This window comes from Corvus cornix, chromosome 3 (assembly GCF_000738735.6).
Source record: "Corvus cornix cornix isolate S_Up_H32 chromosome 3, ASM73873v5, whole genome shotgun sequence".
NCBI lineage: Eukaryota > Metazoa > Chordata > Aves > Passeriformes > Corvidae > Corvus > Corvus cornix.
Window position 1 is genome coordinate 21,178,706 of NC_047056.1, and position 25,065 is coordinate 21,203,770.

The window sequence follows — 25,065 nt, forward strand, 5'->3', positions numbered from 1 at the left end:
TAAGGTCTTTTAAGCTACCTGTATAGCATGCTTTCTATATTCTTTGGGGGGGAAAAAAATGGTTATCTTTCTGATATCATTGAAAGAGAATCAACTGGTAATTCCAGCTGTTAGGAATGGTTCAGCCAAGTCTGCATAAAAACATTTGGGTGAATATGGGGCAAAGAGTCTACCTAGGCCAACTGACCCTGTTCTTAAGCAGATCTGAGCTCTCCAACTCAGCACACCACTGGAATATTGAGGCCCAGCTGTGCCCCATGAGCACTAGTGCCTGCCCTGCTCCGACCAGCCAGCATGCCAAGGGGCATTCCTGGGGCTTGGGAGATGCACAGATTATGTGTACATCAACCAAAGCCTTGATATGACACAAGCAGCCTTCTTCAGACCTTAGTTCCCAAGAAGAAAAACCACCTCTCCTACATTCAGATCAACATGATAGGCAAAGAGAGTTTGATTTATATTAGGCATGTTCTTACCTGGTATAAAAACCACATGCTATCCAGTCAGATCTGCAAAAATTGCTCAACAAGATGTCTTCAAAATCCAGAACTTGTGCTAAAAGTACCAAAAAAGTGCCTACTTTCTACAGTGATCAGTAGGCAGGAATTTCAGCTGATAGTCAGGTACGCTCTTGAAAGAGGTTATGTGCCCCCATGCTAGTCTTATATTGTGAGTCCCCACTCAAAAAAAAAACCAAAAAAACCCCCCACAAAACCAACTACACAAAAATCCTGTGATGGATTACAGCTGCCATTCCCTCTTTAAAAGCTACTTCTGCTTAGCAGCTCAACTAAACAAACGGGAAACAGCTGTGAACAAAGCAGCACACAAAGATAAACAGCTTAACATGCTCAAAACTTACCAACAGAGTGTCCTGAGGGGATGCACACTGTGAACAGGTGCTTTTATTTTGGCCTCCAAACCTTACCCACTCAGTGACCCCGATGTAGAAGCAAAGCACAAAACATTTGCTTTTTTTTTCTGTTTTCCAAAATCCTGTGCCTCTGTTTGCTTATAGGATTTGATTCTTGTGGTTGGTTGCATCACTACTTATCCAATCACAAAAATAAACAAAAAAGGAGCAGGACATAATTCCATTCATCCTAGCATTCTGCACGCAGCGTAACCCCACTTGGCAATTCTTCCTCACATCCTTTCTTTTATTGATAACAACAAGATTTTGTAACCTGGGAATGGAAATGGACATGATCAGGAGCCCCAGAAACCCTGTTCTGATCAGCCATTGTTGAGATATTTGAATAAAGAACACAAAATCCAGTTTCATTGGCACATTGGCATTAACAGAGTAAGCTGTGAAAGCTTCACTGCTCATTTGCAGTGTAAATTGGGTACTGTCACAACTGACAAATTGACATTTTTACTCCACAGCACAACTTGAAGTTCCAAGCAGAACTGCTTTAAACAGAATCTGTTGTTTAGGAAATTACCAAAGGTAACGGAGTGATGGAAAGCTGCAAACCTGGCAATTTGTTTTAACACAACTATTTTCAGGTTTTGAGAAGAAGAGAAGATAAAAGCTCCGAAAGTGCAAGTACATCAAACTGCAAAAATGGTGCGTCCTCCTTCTTGCTTTGCAGGATCCAGCAATAAATAGACACCACAGCAAAATAAAACTGTCAGTGCTGCCTAGCAGGAAGTTTATCAAAGACATTTAAAAGGCTTTTTTATGAAAAACCAATTTTAATGAAGTCACATCAGTCCAGAAAAACATTCCAGGTGGTCAGAAAAAATATTCCAGAACATAAATGTAGTCAGAAACTCAGTGTTCCAAGCAAAGTAAGTAGTTGGGAGAGCTCTGAATCTAAATTATAAAAGAATAAAAATGCATAAAAAGAAAGATCAGGGCAAAAAAGATAGGAAAAGTGGTATGAAATGTCACTGATGCCACCACCTTCCTTAAAGAGACAGCATCCCTTCATACCATCCATTGCCAAATTTCTTGTCCAGAATTCAGAACTTACCAGATAAGCAAAAACTCTCTTGTACATTCACACACCTAAGAGGCTACATCACCCTAATGTTTTCTAATATAGCTGATAACTTAAAGTAACAATACCACCAGAAATATCAGATCCTGAATATGGCCCACAGAACATGCAAGTGCTTGCAATTTACCATGTGCCTGCACATCAGATTCCTGTCTATCCAAACAGAGCCAATAGCAAAAAAATCATTTCTCTGTATAATGAACGCTGTGTATCATCCCATAAACTTGCACTTCTTCAATTTCAGAGCTACCCTTGGCATTGTTGAGGATTTTCTTTCTCTCAGTCATTTCGGTCAGTGAGGCTCAATTTGTTTTCTGTGATTTGCTCATTCAATTTAATTCAATTTTTCTGATATACAAGCCCTCAGTGTCTCTAACTGAGCTCTTCATCTAATATAATTTCCTTTTAGCTCCTCACCATCGTCCTTCCTCCACCACTGTCCCAGGTTCCCTAGTTTTCAGCAGTCCTATCCTAATTATTGCTCCTGTATCTTGTACAGTCCAAGTATTATTTCTTCAGCATTCAAGTCAGATAAGCCCTCTTTCTCACTGCCTGAGCAAATGCAGGAGAAAATTGAGGGCATAGTGGTAATACACTTTCAACTCACTGTTCCTGGGAGAAATAATTACAGAGGAAATCTTGTTTAGTCACTACTGCCCTGGGAGACAGTATGCTCAGTTCAGATGAAATATTTGGAGAATTGCGTTGCCAAATCCTAACAGGTCTCTCCAGAGCACAATTGAAGCACTATTTGTCAACAGCCAATAACTGGGTCAAATTCAGACACTTTTTCAAAAGTGCAACAAAAGAAGCAAAGGAAATAAATTAGAATGGAGCAAATAGAGACTAAAAATCGAATTTAGTTCCAACAACATTAAGGACAGCAGCACAGGGACGGGAAGGTAAGCACAACACTAACCTGGAGGAATGACTGAATTTTGAAGAGATCTCGGGGGGATTTTTTCTAAAACTAAAAATTCTTTCTGTTGGCATCTTATCAGATGAGATATACATGTTTAACACACTTTGAGAGTCAATGTGACTCTCAGAGAGCAGCAGGAGTTTTCAATGGAGTCCTCTGCAGAGTAAGAGATGGAAGGAGCATTTCCACTTCATTCCCCAGTGACCTCTGTAGCACGTCTCTTACTACCACATTTTCACAGATCATAAATTTTAACCACTTTTTCTTCTGCATTGCTCTGCAGCTGGTCTTATCAGCTGGTTATATTAAGCCTTACCTCACACATACCCCTGCTAGAAGCACTATGAAATCTGGGTGCATGCAGCCAGGCTATCAATGGAGGCTGGGATCCTCAATCTTGCCTTGATGAAGAAGATTATTTCTAGTTGAGGAGCCCTGAAAGAAACAGGTTTTTGGGAGCCCTATATTCCAGTTTCCACCAAGTAGTCAAGTGCATTTAAGTAATGGACCCAAATGCAGGTTTGATTACTAATATGATGGAGAAAAGTCACATATCAGAATATTTTTCAGGCAAATGTATTTTATGTTTTTTTAATTTCAGGAGTTTTTCTCCAATCCCCTCCTCAATCAGCTTGGCATTTGCACTTCACTTTCTTTAGCTCGCTTCTTCTCTCTTCCCTTACAAATATGTAAACAGAAATCCAAGTATTTATACTCTGATAAGCTGCAATCTTTTAAAATGAAACCTTCATGCTCATCCTCCAAAGCTTTGTTTCTTCTTTGTTGGCACAAAGAAACAATAAAAGAAACATGTTCTAAGATAAGTATGTGATATTTCTTACTTTTCTGAACTAGGAGAACAATTTTTTCAATGTCATTTGCACTTTTTTATCTTTATAATTATCTGACATAATAGGTAATACATCTGATCATGGACAATATTTGTCTTCTTATAATGTCAAAAGTATTTTGTATATTTTAGTTGTCAGCACATTATTCTGTTACCTTTTATTTCAAAAATGCAGAGGAATGGTGCCAGAAGGGACAATTTTAGCAGCAGGATTTTATTATTGTTTCAAATCAACAAGCAACGTAGTAAGACTTTTTAAAATACCCTGCCTTCAAAGCAAATCTTGTGTCCAGGCAGTGGGAAAATGGCAGAAGGAATGACTCCTTACAGGGAAATTGCATTTGAAGCTACGTAACTAATTGCAGCTTTAAAAATGACAAATCTAGTCAAAAATATAAATCTCTCTTTCAGCATCTTACTCACATCTGTCCCTAAAGTGTAAATATTTACAATTTTTTTCTTTATATATATATTGTTTTTTTCTTTTTCTTTTTAGTATTCACATTCCTTTGCACACTTTAATAATGGTTGCTAGGCTTTTGGAGCCCAAGCCCCCATGTTCCCATAGCTAGCTGCATGAACCCAAATTAAAGACTTTAGTCATAAATGAACTTCTCAGGAGGTTCAGTTTCCAGTGAACATGAGAAGTTTACATTCGAAAATCAAGGGCTGGTGACAACAAAAAGTGGAGAAGGACAAAAAGAAATGATGTGTTCTTCCTTTTTGGGTTTGTAGACCAAATTTTTAGCAAGTGCTGGATTTGGACATCAATAGGGCTGCAATGCATCCTCGAGTGCTAAGGCATTAAAGGAGCTCTGTTTGAAAGGATGGACTCTGGCAAACCACAGCTATCAGCAAGGTTGCTGGCACTCCCAACTGCCATCCAAGACACTCCATCTTCCAAGAGGCTGAATAAATACTCTTCCCATGTGTCTACCTTGCAGTGCTTGAAAAAATCGTTACAGGCTGGCTGGAATAACAGTGGAAATAATTCATCTCTTTTAGCTGAAGATCCATAGCAGACTAGTAGAGGTTCTTGTAATACAGTTTCTGCTATTACAGAGGACTCCATGTTTTTTATGTGCTGAGAAGCCAGACATTTGGGAAAACAACTGCTGAGCTCAAGGCCTTGGCATGTCTTCTTTGTTTTTTCATTTCTCTAGATACAGGTCTCAAGCTTCAAGATGACAGGTCTGCTTTTCTACCCTGCTGCCAATGTAAAACCTTCCCCGCCCCTAAAATATAAGGCTGGGGGGAAGTGGGATATGTCCAGGTTATGTCTGTCGGCCCATTTCTGAGTTCAGCTACCTATTGAAGGAAATGATCCAGAGGTTACAAATCATGCACAGTGCCAGCAACAAGCTCTCAGAATAAAAAGAGGAGACCTAAAGGTTATTTTTCCCTCCTCCTCAGCACTATCTCCAGCTTTATGATTAAGTTACCATTTTTCTTGCTTTTCTCCTCAACCCTCTTTTTTTCTTTTCTTTGGTCATGTTATCTTAGAAGAGGACTGACTCGATAATGACATTTTCAGGTAGACAAAAAAGAGGTTCTTTTGTACTTTGCAGTATGCACAGTATCCCAGGGAACAATGCAACAATATTTTTCATAGATAATTTCATATTACTATTTCACTCTGCTACCCTTTTCCCTGTTAGAGACTGTCTGAAACCATTCTATATGCACAGACTAATAATCATGTAATTTCACGTTTCTTTGTTGAGATGAGGTATATTTGTTCTGGAAACATATTCACAAGCAAGAACACCCAACTGAGCCAGTCAAAGCTACAACCCTTCCTGAAACAAGTTCTGTGCTGTAGCACAGTAGTAAATGCAAAGCTAAACCCAAGGATCTGTTCTAAAGAATCCTTGTGAAATTGTTTGATTATGACTCTCAACTAAATCCACTTTTTAGAAAAGATCTAGCAGCAGTATCACATCATATTCCATTCAAACTGATTTTGCTCGTTTTATATTATGCACTGTAATATTTATTAGGTAGCATGAAGGATTATAACAGACTTCAAAAAATGTCACATAAATACTAAGCCACGTTTTCTGTAGTGTTGCCTCTGCTTTTGTGAGCTGGCTTTGGAACTCTACAGATGTAATGGCACCACCAGAGTGCCTTTCAGAAACCTACAGGAGATCCAGAAGATGGCTCTAATCTGCTGCCAGCAGCCACCAAAACAGACAGTCAATATTTTTCATGTCGATGTTCGACACTACTGGGATACAACAATAACAGTAATTGCAAGACAATAACTTATTGCTTAGGCAGATGCTAAAGGCTTTATTTATTATCCTCTCTCCCCAGAAACCAAATATTTGTGGGGTGCAAGTGCTACTGCTGATAAAGAAAGGCTTTGCTTTCATTAAAGAAAGGTTTGAGACATTCTATTCATAGACCACCAGTTCCATTTGAATGTCTTAGATTCCGAGATATCACCAAGAAGAGTGTGGGCTAAGTGATATGGTAAAATAAGAGGTTTGGAAAGCTACAAAATCTGCTGCGACACTGGAAAGCTATCACTGCCTCTAAAGGTAGTAATCCCTTTTCTCATCTGCAGGTACTTCTTAAGGTATACAGACTAAAGGACAAAATATTTACAAATTTTATTCATATTTATCAAACCTCGTTTGCAAATTATTTCTGTAAAGTTGTTCTATGAATTTATAAGGTCCTGTCTTTGTCCACAGAAGATATCTGTAGCATTTATCTGAAACCTGTGGCAAATCTCTGGAGATGCTCATAAGCCACATTTTCACTCTCTTGAGAAATTGAATTATTGTTACCATATGGCCCCTAACTGGAAGGAATGCCTTCACTTTCAAAAAGTAACTCATATACAAAAAGGTAGTTCTGAACACAAAATCACTTGCTGGCACATAATAACACAAAGAATAAGGGAAAGCACACCCAGCTGTTCTGTTTGCCACCATTTTCCCAGGTAATTTGCTTTTCCAAGTGCTTTTCACCACAGCCCCACCTTCTGTCACACCACAAGCCCTGTGAACCATGGTTCACAGCATTAAGACAACGCCAACCACTACAGCTTTCATATAAGCTTCTTGTCCTTGGATCCTGAGAAAAGCTCAAAAGTGCAACTGACTGGGAGTTTCCCATCACAAAGGGTCCCTGATGAAAGAAACCCAGTCACTCCAAACCCAAAATATTTTATGGAAGACTTTCTTCATCCATTTTTTCTCATGTTGCTATCACAAAACCCGAAACAAATATTTACTGTTGCCTAGTGTGACCTGCTTCTGACAACTCTGGTTTGCAGAAATGACCTGAAATACTAATTTTCAAATGCATTTCCTATTGGGTTATCTTGCCTCTTGGGAACAGTGGATCACAGGCCTGGATGCCTTTGCAGATTCCCTGCTCTCTTCTACGCCGGACTCACACATGTTTTGATAGAATCAGGTCAATAGATTAAATCAGGAAACACTTTGATTTAGAAAAACCTTAGTTTTACTTGGAAAAAAGATAGTGAGACAAAATGTTCCACTGCTTTTAAATAATTTTTGAACTTTTAATTCCTTTTCATATGTTAACTTTTATCCTTATTGGGAAGGTAAACAACTATTATGCGCTTTCTACAGGACCATAGATGCTTACAACATAAATTTTAGTGTTGTCCAAAGAGGATAACATAAGACTGATCACAAAACTATCCTTTCAAAGTTCTTGCTTTTTTTGGTTATAATCTTTAACTTTAATTAGATTTTTCAATACTTGGGGCTTTTCATCACTGTGAGGAGGTGCTACTGTAAAATCAGTAAGTTTGCTACAAATCAAGGAGGTAAGAGTTTCAGTGGTTGTTTTCACTAAATCTGTGTTTCAGTTACTCTAGACATGGAAAAACATTCTACAGGCATAATATTTATACATACACATACAGACGTATATATTCAAACACAAAAATTACGCTACTTATGCACTTCTATATAATGAAAGAAAAAAGGTACAGACAACCCTTGAAAAGAACATCCTCTTCCATCACAATAGTGGTAATTATTGCAACCATGTTACAATTCCTTATACATTACTCTCGTAATGCATTTCTCTTTTTTTTTTTCTCATGATTTCATCTTCAAATTTCCATCTATCTTGGTGAATGCCCCTTTGTGAGCCATGAGCTACATTACATTTTTTAACTGCATACCATTTGTACAGTATTGTAATCAAAGGGAAGAAACTGAAATATCAAAAGCTGCTTCATTTTACACCTGCTCAGAGGGACAGTGGCTCTTTCAGAATTTAGAGAAAATAACAATACCAAACAGGAGAGCACAGACTTTAAATTCCATACATCTCAGTCAAGGTTTACTGCACATGTGCTTTAAATCATGCCCTATTTAACACTTGTGACTGTACAGTTGACCAAATTCCCCCCAGAAAATGTTTCCACAACCTCTTCCAGTCACCTGACAGAAATATACAGAAACATTTTTTTTCTACAGAAAAATCACTCAGCAAGGGCTCCTTATTTCTGTCATGCAGCTGGAAAGTAACTCTCTACTTAAAACAGAAGATTTGGAAGATTTACCATTAACAAATATATGCAAACACTGGAAATCAAAAGAGTTTCAGCTCATTGACCATAAAAAGATAATAAGCTGTGTCCTACCTATGGTGGTAATAACAGTGCCAGCAAAGAAGAAGGAACTTCCCAAGTCCCAGTGACTGATCTGAGCAGATGTGTTTCCTAAAGGTATGATTCCTGCATTTATTGCTGCCACTACTTGCTGCAAGTTTAAAAAGATTTTTGTCAATATTCATGAAGCAATTGTATTCGTATACATCACACAGTAAATTGATTACATCACTTATTTGATCCAAGCATTAAACCAGAAAACGATTTGTGTTGATCTGCTTGAGCTTTATCACTCAGTCAGGCTACAATTTATTCTTCAGCAGCCACTCCAGGCAATTCAGAAGAGCTGTAAAGTCCAGATCATTAGGGAGAATGCAAAATCCACAATATCTGTTACATCACTATCTTAGTTAGAAGGCAAATACAGGTATTTTTACTGCTGCAAGTGTTTGGTGAAGAAAAACATGCATTAGACAAAATTTATGATAAGAGTTTCCCACAATGTTCCTGTGTTGTGTTAGGCAAGCAAATGGACTTCTTAAAAACAGTCATTTAAAAACACCAAGAAAAAATGCCCATGCACTCTTCTGTATCAGATTAATTCCAATTAAAGAAAACACTTTTGTATAACAGATAATTCAATAACTTAAAAAATTACACATACAATTATAAAACTTTCACTCTAGCAACAAAAAAATCAGTCAAATATCAAACATGTATGTCCATACAACTATGTACTTCAGAAAGGTTCTCAAAAAATTCAGTTCTAGCAACTAAAATCAACAAGCTTGCCACTAGTGACATTTTCATAGTCTCAAGAAATAATAAAGGTTTCCTCTTACAGCAGTGTCACCTACTGTAAATTCTTATTACAAAATGTATTCCTGTTTTGTCATATCACGATTGCAGATATATACTGGTATTTGAGTTAAACAATACACACCAGGAAAAAGTATTTTTAGACTTGCAATAAATATTTCAAAGAATGTAAGTCTGCATTTCATTCTGGAACTTTAAAACTTTAAAACATGATTTATTTCTAATCATGATCCTTATAAAAATTATTGGTGTCTAACAAAAGAACAACAGAGGAAGCAATACCACAAAATGAAAATGAGCATTTTAACTAACTAATAGTTCCTGTCTGGCAAGACGTCCAACAATCATTAGGTACATAAATATATTCAGTGATAGGACAGACCAGAACCATCTTCCATTTGAGCAGTCTGTTGCAGAGGAACAGTGTTGTACAGTAGCAATAATTTTTTTTAGTCCCAAAATACGTTGATAATTTGCAAATTAGAACATTTGTGTTACTAAACAATTCCCGCACTGTTGATCTGGACAGAAATTATGAAGTAATGAATGCTGGATTAACTAGGACATCTATTTTTTTATTGTGGGACTTAAATCCAACATTAAATCCAACATTAAATCCAACTTAAATCCAACTTAAATCCAACATTTCCAGTTGGCCATTTTCAAAGCTCAGATGCACAAAGTAACCATTTTGAAGTCCACTGCTGCCCCTCTGCAGCCACAGGGATCTTGCTGCCAAACCTAAACAATTTCCACCATCCAGGGTTGTCAACAGAAAGCCGGCTGGGGTATTTTTACACAGACTTTTAACAGCTTTCACTTTAACTTTTTTTTAGGGCTTTTTTTTTTTTTTTAATAACAGGCACACATCGAAGAAGTGTAATTCTCAATCCTACTGAGAAAGGAAAAAGGATGGGAGAAGTGAGGGGGAAGAGAGAGTTTAATTTTCCTTTGTGTTGGAAGGATAAATCTTCTTCTGCATTTGTACAAGATGTACAACTTGGCAGGAGCAAATACAGCAGCACTGGTACTGACAGGTGTTTCCATCTGCGTAAGAAGGGACACATCAGACTAAGGAGAGTGAAAACCCTCCATTGAATTGATTTTATAATTTACACAACACAGATATTCCTTTGATTTACAAAGCCCAGTGTGCTGCATTATACAGAGCATGCTGAGTACAGCCTGAGCACTGTCACATTTCAGGGGACTGAAAAGGGCTGTCACAAGTCCTGGTACCTGCACATGGGAACACGCCCTGGAGTGAGGACATCATATGATAGAGCATGGGATCAATGTAATTTTTTGGAACCATTCTTGTTCCATTACAGTTTCTTGTATTGGATGACGGCGCTACCCAGAGCAATGCACCTGTTTAAGCAGTCTAGCAAGACCAAATTTTATACAAATCCAGATGCAAAATGTTTTCAGGGCTTTTATCATCACTGCACATTTTTGAAGCCGTATGTACCTCAAGGCCTTTTATACGAAAGGTGTTCCAATCGAAACTGCTCAAAGACCCACTACAGCTATGCATTTCCTGACTTCATCTACCATACCTATATTTTTCCAGGAAAAAAATAATACAACTTAACCCAAAACTGCCCAAAGCACAACAGATGGCTACAAAAGACAATTAGCTGCTATTATTATGTCTCTGATTTTATCCAACTGCTAATCAGGAAAATAATCAGGGCTGCTTTCAGAGATGCTTCCTTTTCGTACAGCCTCCTAAGTTCTGACTATGCACACTTTTAGGGACTTTCTGAGTAGGAGGCTGCATCTGCATCATGGTGTTCAGATTGGCTTGGGTGAATTGCTTTACCATTAATTTCTCTAACTTCTTTTGGAGCTCACTTGTATTTTAGGAGCCAAGTCATTCTGTGGCAGTGAGATCTGCAAATTACTTGTGGATCATTTAAAAAGCATTTCCCTTCTGAGAGTTTGTATGTACTTCAAAGTAATTTTGTAAGTTCTTATGTTATAAGGAACACTTGAATAGCAATTTCTAATTTGTCTCCTTCAAGAAATTAATGATCTTACAGACCCCTCAGCTTTCTCTTTCTTTCCGAATTAAAGATGTTTTCTTATTAAACAAAATATTCACCTTTTTAAACAAATCTGTTGTATATCACATATAAGTTGGGGGTTTTTATTGCCAGTATTTCTCATTGACTTTCTTTGTATATTTACTGATTCACATTTGTAAATTTATGGATTGTTTTAAGCACAGTTTTAGTCATAAAGGGTTAGATGATGACCTCATCATCACTGGGCTGTTGTTTTCAAACACACAAATGTTATGCTTTCTCCTGGGCTGTGACCATGTTGGGAGAAGCCAGACATAGATACTAATAAAGCTGCTGCATTTTATTCCTTCAGAGTCATCTGGAAGAGTCCTCCTGACTAACAAAAGTGACAGGTGGGTAAGGTTATTGCTTTACTGAGGTCTATACTACTGTCTCATAATGTCTTTGAATGTTGCTTGCAGATTTTTCAGGAAGGATGACTGCATTTTCAGTTCTTTGGATCAGAGGATGACTTTTCTTCTTAGTGTGGTCAGTTTTAGCCTTCTTTAGCTAAGAAGATCCTCATCCAAGACTATTCCCAAGAAAAATTTTAGAAGAAAATAATTTATTGCATATCTCCTAACACTTGTACATTTCAGGGCACTAATTTCAGGGTAATTTCCTATGTCCACCGTACAAACCTACCTGGAGGATTGGATATTAACACTTCACTAGCCCGGAATAAAAACCAAGGCTCCACTAACTTCACTGAGGGCCAGCATGTCAGCCTTAGCCCTCAAGTAGCAGGCTTATTGCTCACTGTCACAGCTGTCACATTCAGTTCTCTGACACCTTAATTCTTGGTCGTCAGCCTCTTTTTTTGACTGACGCCTTACTACTACAGCAAACTTCATTTGTCATGAGTTTGACTGACTTCCTTCCTTCCTTCCTTCCTTCCTTCCTTCCTTCCTTCCTTCCTCCCTCCCTCCCTCCCTCCCTCCCTCCCTCAATTCTTTCTGTCACTTGAGATCTTTGGCTTATCCTGACTGACACATTAGTGACAGTAACTCTGTGCATTTTGAATCTAAAGGCAGAATTATGAAAATTCTATATAATCTGCACAGTCATCATACCGTGCAGCGCTTAAACACTTTGTGTGATCTTAACATGGGAACTTCTTGACTTATCAAAATTATTTTCCAGTATTAAAGTTAACTGACCTCCTCAGTGGCAATTTTTCTAGGTTTTTATTCCATATACAAAATGAATTGGTTTAAAAATCAGTTTGCTTCAACAGTACAGAACCAGTCAACATTAGAACAGGGATGTGGACAGATTAAATTCTTAAATTATGCAGATTATTTTGCTTGCATTACCTTCTTCCAGAGCTTTGCCTAGTACTTGTTTCATATGAGGTGACTGAGGACTGAGCAGAGGGTGGGTCACCCAGAACATGGCACCCAATCAAGGCTTCTCTGCACAATGATTTTTAAAATAATAGAATATGGTTATACTTGTAGTAATATGTTTTTCTTCTTTAATGATCTTCATAATGGTGAAAAAAAATCAGGCCCTTTTTTTTTGATAGTGAAGAGAATTGAGACAAAATTTTGAAAGATTTAAAAATTTTAGAAAATTCCTATTTTTTGAATTAGGTGAATTCTTAGACTGCCTCTGTACTGTATCTCAGGATAGACGTGAAGCGTGTCTGAGATCAAGTCCTCACTTGCACTACACCCACACATCCCAGCTACTTGGCTTTGCAGCCACATTTGGGAACAAGCTTTAGCAGAGTATCAGAGAAAAGAGGCAGAGACGATTGAGCTCAGAGTGGAGAGGTCAGGCATGACCAGAGCTCCAAAAGCACACAAGCATTGCTTTCACAACATACTTTTTTTGCTTGAAATCAGAACACTGGGGAAAGGAGAGTGACAACACAAATCACATTTTGATTCAATGTCAGTTTTACATTTCCTATATAATTTAGAAAAGCTTCCTGGTCAATAAATTGTGCAGTTTTGTGTTATTCCTGTGTTCATGCAGGCATCTCTCTGTAGAGGCCATGCTGAACTTTGCTTTGCAGATTAGGACATAGAATACTGTGACTTTTCTTCTGTCAAAACAAGAGAGAAAACAGTCTTTCAAACAGCACCGTCATTTTCTGAGGACAGAAGACAATTCTAGGTCAGGGATTTTATCCTTGCAAGGAGTCTATGGCATTGACTGACAAAAGCCAGCCTGCTGGCCAGAGAGCTGCATCCACTAAGTGGGTCTGCAGAGACTCAGGAAAATAAGGAGAGGTTATAAAGTGTGAAGGCTGGCCTCTGGTAGTCAACTGTTGTCTTACATGGAAATCAGGCAGAAATAAGTATGTGTCAAACCAGTCACTCCAATGCTCATCTCCTTGTTCCACACCAGGCTCTGAATACATGTTTTTGTACCATCTTCCAGTCACTTCATTCTCTGAAATGATGTAACACAACAGTTCATTACTCTCAGCTCTTCTACCGGAAGATTAAAATAGAAGCACCTCAAATTATGCTTCTGATAAAATCCAGTGCGTGCTTTCTTTCGCTACCCAGCTTGCCAGGAGTTAGCTTGTACTTCCTGGCAGTCACTTGAAAAGTGATGTCAAAAAGTCAGATGTGTCTCAAAGTTTCTGAAAACCATTTTTCAGCCTGGATTTCTTCCTTAACTGCCATAGTTCTGCTGCCATTTGACAAGGGCACTCTCCCTTTACATGTATAAAGATACATCTCATATGGCCCAGCTACTGCTCAAGTCCTGTGTTTTTATTTCAGCTTTGGTTTACAAGGAATGGAAATCATAGTTCTCAGTTCAAAGGCACACCAGGATGCTTTTAACACTTAGCAAACAACTCTCCAGCCTCAAAACACACGGTTTTGGGCCTTGATGTTGAAAGAGATTGCAATAATATTTGTATTATAGTTCTGTGATTCCTTGTTTTTTCTTTTTGGTTTTTATAACGTATGAGTATACTCTACACTGGAGACTAGTACCCCACATGCTGAAGAACTGAAGTACTCTTTTCACTCTCTTTCACAACTACTCAAACTAAAAACATGCAGAAACGTAACAAAAAAACATTTCTATTTCTAAATATGTATTACAAACCCCATGGGTTTCTAAGTATATAAGTTCTCTGTGTGTACATACACATATATATGCATGTATATACACATACACGTTCAGGGAAGAAGGTTTTTCTTTGCTTCTTGAGATTACAGACTGAAAGAATTATGCAAACAGCTGTTCAGCAGAACTGACTTACTAATGAGTCATATCTGCCACCCTTTCTAAGACAAAAGCTGGCATTCAGATGCAATCAGGCTAAGCTAAGTTCTAGGTCCTATAAAACTCTTCATCTGAAGGAAATGAAATCTTTACGGGTCTCAACACCAGAAGCAGCAAAAAAAGTTTGAGACCAATCTGCTTGAACAAAGAAGTGACAAGGGCAATTAAAATTTATTTGTTATTCTCCCCCCAAATAATGCTCATGAAGGATAAAAACCACTTTACAAAAATCCTTTTGGTTTAATTAATATGTAGAAAATGGCTACAGAAAATGGAGCTGTCCTGTCCCTGGAGGAAATGCTCCCAGACAAGAGAAAGTTTGGCAAAAAAAAAATCCCTTCTTCCAGGAGCTGAGTACAGAATCAGAAGAGGGAGAACAGCAGGAACCTGAGCAAGTAGTACACAGAACCCAAGGGCTTCTGCAACCCATCCAGACCCAACCACAGCAAGTGGGTGTCTGTGGGGAAGAAAGGTCTGGGTAACGGTGTGATCAAAGGTCTTTCACAGAGATCTTTCATTTAATATATATTTCTCTGATCTGGGGATTCAGGTAGAATTGGTGGAGTGAGGAAGGAGACAACTGCATTCAAACATTTATTTCTGAGCAGAGTGAAACAGAAAGGAGACACAGACACAGCAAGAGGAAAAGAGACACATGATGCTGCTGTACGAGTTAGGACTGCCAGGACACCTAGAGTTAAGAGTACATAAGCCAAGTGCTCTGATGGGCAGACACCATACTAAGGACAGACACACGCACAGGCCAACAACTCAAACTACAGTTCCTGTGCCTCATGTTTTAACTGCTTTGAAAGTCCTTCATTTCTTTTTTCATTGCCTTGAAAACACCACCAACAGGCAGCTCTGCTGCTCGTATCTGCAGTTTGTCATGAGCTTCATAATTGAAATGCAGATGGCACATTAAAAAACTGATGCAATGGTATTTTGGATCCTCAGATAAATAAATAAAATATACTGCAGCCTCAATTTCTTCTATGCTGGCCTATCAATCTTTTCAAGGCTTCAAGTTTTACAAAGCATAAGTGATGCTTCCAGGCTAGGATCCTGACATGTGATGGTTCCTGTTTTCTTTTGAGAGTCTGGAAGGAATGCAAAAGGAGAGACTAAGAATATTTAGGGTTTAAACTTGTACATTCAAACTACCTCAGAAAGTTCCTGCTTAGAGGACCCGTAAGCTACAGCTCACAGGACTGAAAATGTCTACAAAAGTTGTGATTCAAAGAATTAATAAAATTTTATTTGAGCTTAATAGGTTTAGTTAATAAATTTTAATCTTGTCTAAATAAATTTTGGGTTTGTCTGAAAACAAGGACTTTGCATCTGTGTTTTCCCATCTACTTTATTTTAACAATTTTCTACATAATTTAGGCTTCAAGGAGCTTATCTCATTGAAATCAAACAATATATTCCTGAAAAATTATTTTTTTCCACGATAATTTTCTTGGGGCTACAATGCAAGATGTGAAGAAGCCTGTGAAAGAGACAAAATCAGCTACTGGTAGAGGTGCAACTTAACGTAGCTACCTACCTTCAACTATAAAAATGAAGCTGCAGCAAATACATACTTTAAAGTAAAATGTTTTTACAAGAAATTAGTCACATAAGCCATGATGACTTCCTGGTGATGCCAGTTTGAAGAAAGAAACACTGCGCCCATGTCATTCATAATTATGTCAGGCTTCCCTCAAGAGAGAGATAAAGAAGAAAAAAAAGCATTTGTCCTCAAGGGAGATTAAAAAAAAAAAAAAAATCCCCATTTTGGTCTCATTCATGATCTGAGAACTGAATGGAAAAAAAAGGGGAAATGCAGCTGACACAAATGTGAGATGAAAACAGGAATGGCACATAACTGTGGACCCCTGCACGGAGAGCTGTTCTCCCCACGTTAGCCACAAGCCCACATAGAACTCAAGAAGACCAACTTTTGGGATCCAAGTGAATTCAGCTAATCCTGGTGGCTCATTAATTATTTCTGTTTATTTTAAATGCAAGCACGTTTTTGTGGGCATTCAGTTTTCAGAAGAAGCCACGTATGCTGAAAGGGGCTGGATTTAAAACCCTACAGGAGTATTACTGCTGAGACAGCTTGGTGCAGCACCCTGAAAACTTGTTCAGATTTCAAAATGAAAGCTATATAAGACAGGAATTACCACACACAGCGCTTGGAACACATTAAAAGATTGTGCTGTTTAGTACAATAGTATTTTTTTCACTTGTTAGCATTTCAGAATAAATATATTTGAAGGATCTTTCTGCTAAAGAAGAAAGCATTATTATTATTATTAACTTATGTTCCATTGTATCTTTACTTGAAAACTCTTTATTAATTTTCAGAATTAACTCACTAAGATAACTATAATAATTCACACCAGCTAGCTGGGATATTCTAGATATTTAAGATAATATAACTGAAATTTTTCTTATTTTCCATTTTTGAATGCAAAGCAATGCATTAAAAAACTAGCTTGGGTACTAAAAGGAATTTTTTTTTTCCATTTTGGTTTTAAAAGGTTAACATAGACAAATAACCGCTGAGTAATATATAATTAGGTGGTATTTACATAAAAAGCTCTTCTCTTTTTTTTTTTTTAATCAGTTTTTTCTTTGGCAGGGAGACAAACCATTGCTTCTCATTGCCAATACATCCCATAACACAAAATATTGGCCGCATTCTTGCGTCCTAGGAACAACATGAGTTCTGGGCAAGGAGAAAGCTAATTCACTGGTTTTTCACGCACCTTATTTCCTCCACAGGATATTCAAGATCCTATAGAGGGAATGAGGTGTATGAAACAACAGTAATGACAATTTTATGATGTTGCTGAATATCATATTCAGTCAGGCTCACCTGCTCCCAGACACAACCCCAGGAGATGTCAGGAAGGAAGACACAAGCATCTCGTGGCTGCACAGCACTGCATGAGGACATGAGTGCCACCTGAACATCAGCAGTGTAACCCAGGGTCTCTTTACATTTGTTACCATGCACAGGTCTATAAATATAGCAGGAGTTTTTTCTAGGTTCCTGGCAATACATTTTGTTCATCTGAGTTTGAAAGATGTCTCTAACATTTTAAATGTTTAGTGGTAAGCTTGCTGTAGGAAGTAGTCAACAAACTAAAAGAAAATTAGAAGTAGATTGAAATAATTAGATACAAGAGCTCCAGTTAGAGAATTATTTCATTCTTTAATGCTCATTGTTATTTGTGCATGTAGCTGGATTACTCCCAGGTTTCTATCGGCTTCTACCAACAAAAAGCTCAGTGGAGAGGGAAAAATTGTTGGACAGAAGACATAAAAAATCCTTAGTGTAAAAGAAGACGAGGTTTATATGTTTTGTCACATATACATTAAATCTACACAGTCTGAACTATGTTTACTCTTTTATTCTGTCACCTGACAGTTACTTTGCGTTGCATGGCAGGGCCAAGTTGAGAGCAGGCACAGACAGAGAAACCAAAACATCATTCGTGATGAATTGCAGTGTGTTCTTCTTCCAAAAGAAGAAACAGTAGGAAAGAATCTGGCCACGTTTCTTTCTGCAGCTTTATAATATATTAGATATCACACATAACCTTTACCAAACCAAGGCTTTCTCATCTGTTAATAAGTGAGATCCTTGCAAGACCTTCCAACTGAAACTTTTAAAAAGTGAAGTTTAGCATCAGACCATACACAGCTTGCTACTCTGTTGTATTCTCATTACTCACCCAGGTAGTGTTTGTACTTTCACAAGCCTCCCTCCTGGGATATTTCTCTAGTTGTAAATTTAGATATACCACCACTGAGTGCTGTGCACTGCCCACCTCAGCACCACTGGGACAGCATCCAGTGATGCACTTAACGCTGTTGGTAATACTGGCTTCAGGCTACAGCAAAAGGAGCTGAAATTGCCTGGAAAAACTGGTCTCTTGGGTGCATAAATATGCTCTGCATGACTTCTGCACATTTTTAATATGCTACTAAATAGAAGTGCTCACAAAAAGCAGAGGAATTATGTACCTGGATATACCTCCCAGGGTCCTGCCTTGCTGTGGTTCATTGCAGGTATATTCTGCTACAGTGAGGCAACAAGCAACTGAAGTGCTTTAGATTGAAAGAGATTTGCAACACTGGACCAGCAAAGTCAGAGACAGAGGAGGTCATGAAGACCATGTCCTTTTTTTGTCAGCATGGGAACAACACTGCTGGACTAGGCTGAAAAGTTATGAGGAAAACACAGGTCCTTTTTCTGAGGCAGCTGAATCTACCTCAGTGCCATCATCAGAGCACTCTATTTCATTAACTTTGCACATTTTCTAGGCTGCATAGCAGCTCTCTGTTGCCCCATATTTTTCATCTATATAAAATATATGATGTCTATAAAAGCATAATTCTCACCTAGTACACTCAGAGGAGCCACACAATCAGTGTGACAATACAAAGTTTCAGGAACTCAAAACCCAGGGAATAAACCTGAAAAGTTGGCAACAGTATATGTTGTTGTTTTGGGGTTTTGGAGACTGGTGAGAGAAAATAAGGATGGAGAAGACAGGAATGGAAAAATCCCTATCCTGTGTGTATTTATTGAAACACACAACACTGTTTTAGACATCTTTGTGACAAAAGGAAGATTTCAGCCAAGGTGCTGGAAACTCCATGACTCCTGGGTGTTGGCAAACTGGACTGTCTTTCCACTTGTACTTTTTTATAGCTGAATTTGTGCTCTCCAAGTAGTCTCTCTAATGTGCTCACCTGAAAAACCTACCATATATTGTACTGCCAGTGGACAGTCTTGGGACAGTCAAGCCTGCTTCAGAATAAGGATTAAATTGCAGAGCAGAAGTTTGTGAAGATTGAAAAAGCCTGGCATGACAAGCACCTTGAGCAATGACTAGCAGGAAAGAGCCAAAACAGTTTCTGGATTCCCAGAATACTAAGTTCAAAAAGAAAAGTTGTAATGAATTTCATTATAGTTTGACTCAAGGTAAATACTTGATTAAAGAACACATTGCAGCCCGTAAGCTCTGTAATTTTCTTCACACAAGACTAATCATTCCAGCTCCCTTCTACTTTAGTACATATTAATTTTCAGTTTTATAGCTTTCAGTGAATTCTTAAATAACATTTACTTTTTCCTTACACACACTATTTATTTTTATTCATACAGACATCCAATGAAAACTGAAGAAACACTGCATTATATTGTAATAGCAGTCAGACATAATCCCAGAGAGACAAAATGTATTTCACTAATTTAGTTTCTGTGACAAAGTAGCAACTAGGGAACAGATATGACCCCACATGTAAAATAGCAGCCTAGACCTGGAAAAGTGAATTTGAGACTCTCTTTTAGCTTTGCTGTCCTGTTCTACTTTGGGCAAGCAGAATTTCCCAACCCTTAGGCAACATGATATCATTCACTAACACTTACTCTGCGTAAAGCAAGGCACCCAAATGGGCTCCCTGTGCCCCAGCTCTTCTCCTATAAAAGGAGTGTAACAGCACATTCCTACCTCCATCTCATGGTTCTCTTTACAGACAATGAGAAGGGAACATGGGCAAATTAAGTTTTCCATTTAACCCAACAGCAAGCAGAGCAAACTCTTCCCACAATTCTCTCTCATCTGCGTGCTGTGGGAGGCTGTGTCACCTCCCCGTGGTTCACACACCTGTGTTTTTCTGGTCGTGGCAAGATCATTAGTGGAGATGGAAGCTAATGCTGGTATGGTTATCTGTGCTCTGATGATTGTACTGAAACTTATTTATTTTACACTGAACATCAAATGGGCATTGAATGCTGATGAAGTGGTTTTTTATTATCAATCTGTGCTTCTGGGCAGAGAATCATAAATGCTAGAATATCTAAGTACTCCAGAGCAAACTTCAACAGTTTTTGCCTTAAGGTCCATCTCACAGATGATGTAAGATAACACGGCTTCAAAATTTCTTTTTTTATCTTCACAAGTACAGTATCTGACCTAAAAATTTCATAGGAGGATATTTATAGTAGCTACAAGAGTTATTTTTCATCAGAATGTGCTTGTATATTTCTCTGAAAGGTTATCTCACATTCTGCTGGTCAAACCACTGGAGCACAGTTATTACACAGCATCTAAATCACTATCAGCAGCATCTCCTCAGGCATGCCTGGTCGAGACTTATGGAGACAGGAACTGTCTGACAGGCATTTAAAGGGTAGCAGTTTTGGAACACATTTTAGCAATGAAGCAGGGGAGAAGTCAGAAAATACAAGACATTTTCCCAGCTTACCTTTAAAACTCATAAGTAGTGTACCATAAAAATAACTCAGCACATCAGAACTCTATATTTAAAACTGAAAAAAACATGTCCATGTTGATGCTCAAGTGTAGATCAGTGTAGAGAGGTAAATTCAACTTCTAAACTCCCAGCCATATCTGCTGGCAAAAAACACCTCCAGAAATCTTTGCTGCCCACGCATCTGGCATGATCCAGAGTTCCTGCTCGCCATGGTCTGGATGTCCAACACCCTCTCCTCCTCTCCCTGTCCCATCTTGGGCTCTGTAGACCCCGACAGCCCCATGGCTACTGTTAAGGAAGGAGTCAATCCTTGCCAACTCTTGACTGTTCACTCCAGCCTCCCGTTTCATTGTCCCAGGCCCAGAACTGATGTTATTTGGCAGCCCTCTGCTATTCCCTCCGGTGCAACTGGATATTCATAAGATGGGATTTAAGTTGGAAGGGGATTTATAAGGCTCCCGATCTAGTTCTGTGCTACTGCAAATAAATATTTCCTGTGGTTCTGAGGCAGGTGACCTGCAAGGGTAAAGTCATGTTAGTAGGAACACACCAATGTGCATCATTTGTGGATGTACCTTTAAGAAGCAGAGAAAATTGAGATTTAAGATCAAAGTAGGAAGTCCATGGTACTTTCCTGTACTTAAAACAAAATCAATATAAAGAAACATACAGCTGGAAGGAAAGCTAGCTTGATAAAATCACAGTAAATTACGAGTCCTTTAAGGCAATGGATGGTGTAGCTTCTTCCTCAGAATTAGGCACTTCAAATATTGACAGAACTTGTAAGGCACAATCAATATACCAATTCCTTTGTGAACTATTAATTATATATATTGCTGATGAATAATCATTTAATTAGCATAATGGGAGGCTTCAGTGAAAAGGCCATCTACCAAGCATACCAGACCTAAAAATAGCAATAGCTTTCCAACCATGAGGCTTTGCATGAAAATGCAAATGTTCAACTTCTGGTCTTAACACGTTACATCGCTCAGCCAATACAGAGCTTTGCTTATAAAGGTTTTGCCCCTTATCACTGCAATACTGCCATATAGAATTTGTTCCTCTAAGGCAAGGTGATGAGGGGTTTGGTATGGATTACCTGAATCAGTTCATCAAGCTCTGTTGCATTCACACAGGAATGCTGAGATACAAACGTCTGCTTCTGAATCACAATGGTGGTTCTCTGGGAGGTCTCGTGAGGCTGCTCCAGGGCTTTAAATACTGTTGCTCCAATTATTAAATACACGACTACCACCAGAAAAATTGTTGAGACTGTCTTCCATTTCATAACATTAATGGCCGAATCGCTTTCCTCCCGTGAAGCAAGCACGGTAGGCTTGGTAGAAAATGATAATCTTGGTTTGGAGTTCTGAGTGGCCGATTTGGGATCCAGCAAGTCAGGTGCCGCCACTGGCAAAAACAGAAAAAGAAAGTTAATGTTTACAGTGCCACTCAGATTTCGTTAACTAAACTTCTTGCCAAGAGATTACATGAATTCTGTTGCTTCCAAATGGAATTCTTAAACTCTTGAATCTTTCTCTTAATGCCATGATAGCTTACAACAGATCTGTTGCTCTGAATAATATCCATTTTACATGCATATGCACATTTGCAACATTTTCTGTCTGTCCCCTTATGATATTCAATCATTTCCAAAAGCAGATTTCCACTACACCCTTGCATTTCATTACATTACTCCAAGGTAGTATTTTGCTGCAGAGATTCTTTACGTCTGCTGTTCTCTCAAGCACTGCTAAGCAGCTTTCCAGCTGTGTTCTACCTCAGCGTTACAGAAGTATGAAGAAAATACAAAACCTCCCCTGTCTCACCTATTTTGTCTTATGTTCCAACAAATGCTGCCAGAGAACAGTTGTATGATCACTTCCAAACTCCCCAGACACAGCCATAAAAATAAGACATTGCTCATCATACCGGTCTTAACGGGCTAATTGTGTATTGATTACACCTTTCAGAAAACTCTGCTACAACACATGTGTGCTTACTGGAAGCGCCGTGCATTTGTTAGAGCAGGTATTTCTATTTACAGCTACAGAAACCCATCGGGTTAGGAAAAGAGCAGCGGAGTGTGTTAATCAAGTACTTGGATAACTCATGTGACTACCAGTAACTACACTAAAAAAAAAATCCTCCACATCAAGTGCAGGTAAAGGTCTCCTGTGGGAAGATGGCCACAGCAGTGACCACACAAGTTATATTTAAATTGTTTTGAATAACCAGTATGTTTTAAATGGCCAAGACAGCTCTTCCAGCCGCTGGTGGGAAAGCTCAGATCTACATCTAGAGGAAAGTCTCCCACAGGACGGCGGAGATGGGATGCGTCCCTGCAGGGAAGGCGGTGGTACTTGACAGAGTCACCACCTGGGAGCCCGCCGGGCTCCGGCACACGCCGCGGCTCCGGGAGAAGGGGTCGGGAGGAGAGTGGCAGCCCCAGACCGGGCCGAGCGAGGACCCGGGGCACCCCTCACAGCCCGCGGGGTGGGCGCCAGGCACTCCACGCGCGTCGCAGTCACGCCTCCCACTGCTCCGGCCCCCTCCCCACGGGCACCCGGGGGTCGGGCACAGCCCCCCGTCCCGCACCTTGGCGGGGTGAGCCCCTTTCCCGCCGCCTCCTTCTCTCCCGTGGCGGCCCCCGAGCCCCTCCGAGCCGCCAGGGCCGGTGCCGGGGAGCGCCCCCCGGGCGGCCGGGGCCGCCGAGCCCTCCCGGAGCAGCGCCGACCGCCGCGGCCGCCGGCGGCGAACAAAGGAGCGGGCACCGGGCACCGCCGCTCCGCCGCTGGCCCCGCCGCCCCCTCCCCGCGGCCGGTGAGATGCGCCGGGGGCCGCCCGCCGCCCCCGCGGGGTGCAGCCCCGGTAGCCCCCGGGAAGCTGCCGCCAGCTGGGATGCTCCGCCGCGGGGAGCGGCGCGGGGGCGAGGCGGCCGGCGGCGGAGCCGGGGCGCGGCGCGAGCGGGGCCGGGAAGGGAAGGGAAAGGAGCCAGGCAAGGTACAAAGGAGCCCCGGGCCGCCGCGGGGAGCATCCCGGGGTCCGGTGCGGGGGAAGCAGGGGCGCATGCAGCATCCGCAGGGCTGGGAGCGGGGAGGCACGCCATTGTGCTCGTACTCACTTCTTATTTACCGACCCGGTGCCCTCTCCTCGCTCCACGGGCAGGCATTTTTTCAATGCTTGGGTAGATACAGTTAGAGCAAATTTTTAAAAAAAATTAAAAATTTAAAAAAAAAAAAAAGGAAAAGAAAAGAAAGGCGGGAGCAGACCGAGAGGAAGAGGCTGATGGATGGGTCTGGAGGAGAGGGAGCGGCAGGGGCGGGCGGGCTGGCAACGCGGATCCCGCCGTCTCCCCCCGGCCCCGGGTAGTGCGAGGTGCCTCACGTCGCGCATCGCGCATCGCACATCGCGGCGCTCCCGTGTGTGTGAGTGCGTGCGAGCGTGTCCGTGTGTGTGTGAGTGCCTGTGTGTGCGTGTCCGTGTCCGTGCGCGCTCCGGTGCGCGGGGCGTGCGGAGCAGCCCGAGCCCGGCGGTGCCTTTTGTGGGGCGGCGAGCAGCCGCACCGCTGCTCGCCCCCCCCGCCCCTCCGCGCCCCCTTCCGCGCCCCCCGCCGGTGGGGGTGGGCAGCCGCTCCGCGCCGCTCCCGGCCCGCCGGGGGTGCGCGCCCCTCCGCGCAGGCTGCCCAGCTGGGCGGCCGGCAGAAGCTGCACGGGGGCCGGGGAAAGATGAAAGGGGAGCCGGGGGGAGGCAGAGCGGTACCTGCGGAGACCAAGGTCTCGCCTGGAAATAAGCGAGGAGGGAGAGAGGGAGGAGAAGGCACTGGCCAACCCCGCCGGCGAGGCTGGACCTGCCGGCGGGCCCCGCTCCAGCTCCACAGCCGGCCGCCTCGCCAGAGCCTCCCCGTGAACTTTTGAACTGTCCGAAATGCCACCGAATTAGCAGGAGAGAGGGGAGAAGCGGGGACACCTCGGCCCTCGCCGGGGAGCCTCGCGGGGCTGAAGGGCCAGGCGGTTCCGTCCTTCCCGGTTCGGCCTGATTTTAACCCGGTGCTTGGCAGCCTGGTGTGCTGCTGCAAGGAGTTAACTAGGTGGGATCTAGGAGTCAGGGATGGTAGCTGCTCTCCTATCGCACGCACCGCCTGCGCACCGCCTTCTTCCATTTCAGTCTGATAGATACATCAGAAATGCTGCTTCAACTGTGCTTTCTGCCACTAAAAAGCCTGAAATTATCCTTGCTGTCTTTGCCGC

General features: G+C 40.9%; 1 protein-coding gene across 5 annotated transcripts in view; it reads right to left on the bottom strand.

Annotated features, from left to right (window-relative positions):
- The window catches only part of KCNK2 (potassium two pore domain channel subfamily K member 2), a 128,767-nt gene that overhangs the window by 53,315 nt on the left and 50,387 nt on the right, over positions 1 to 25,065 (bottom strand). For 3 of the 5 annotated variants that reach the window (XM_010393593.4, XM_010393594.4, XM_010393595.4), the window contains exons 4-5: positions 21,915 to 22,225; positions 8,421 to 8,538 (exon numbers count right to left, since the gene is read on the bottom strand). In XM_010393593.4, the coding sequence (XP_010391895.1) occupies positions 8,421 to 8,538; positions 21,915 to 22,225 (429 nt within the window). Of the gene's footprint in view, positions 1 to 8,420; positions 8,539 to 21,914; positions 22,226 to 23,939; positions 24,395 to 24,577; positions 24,892 to 25,065 lie in introns of those variants that run through there. The other 2 variants (XM_039569549.1, XM_039569548.1) reach the window with 2 other exon arrangements.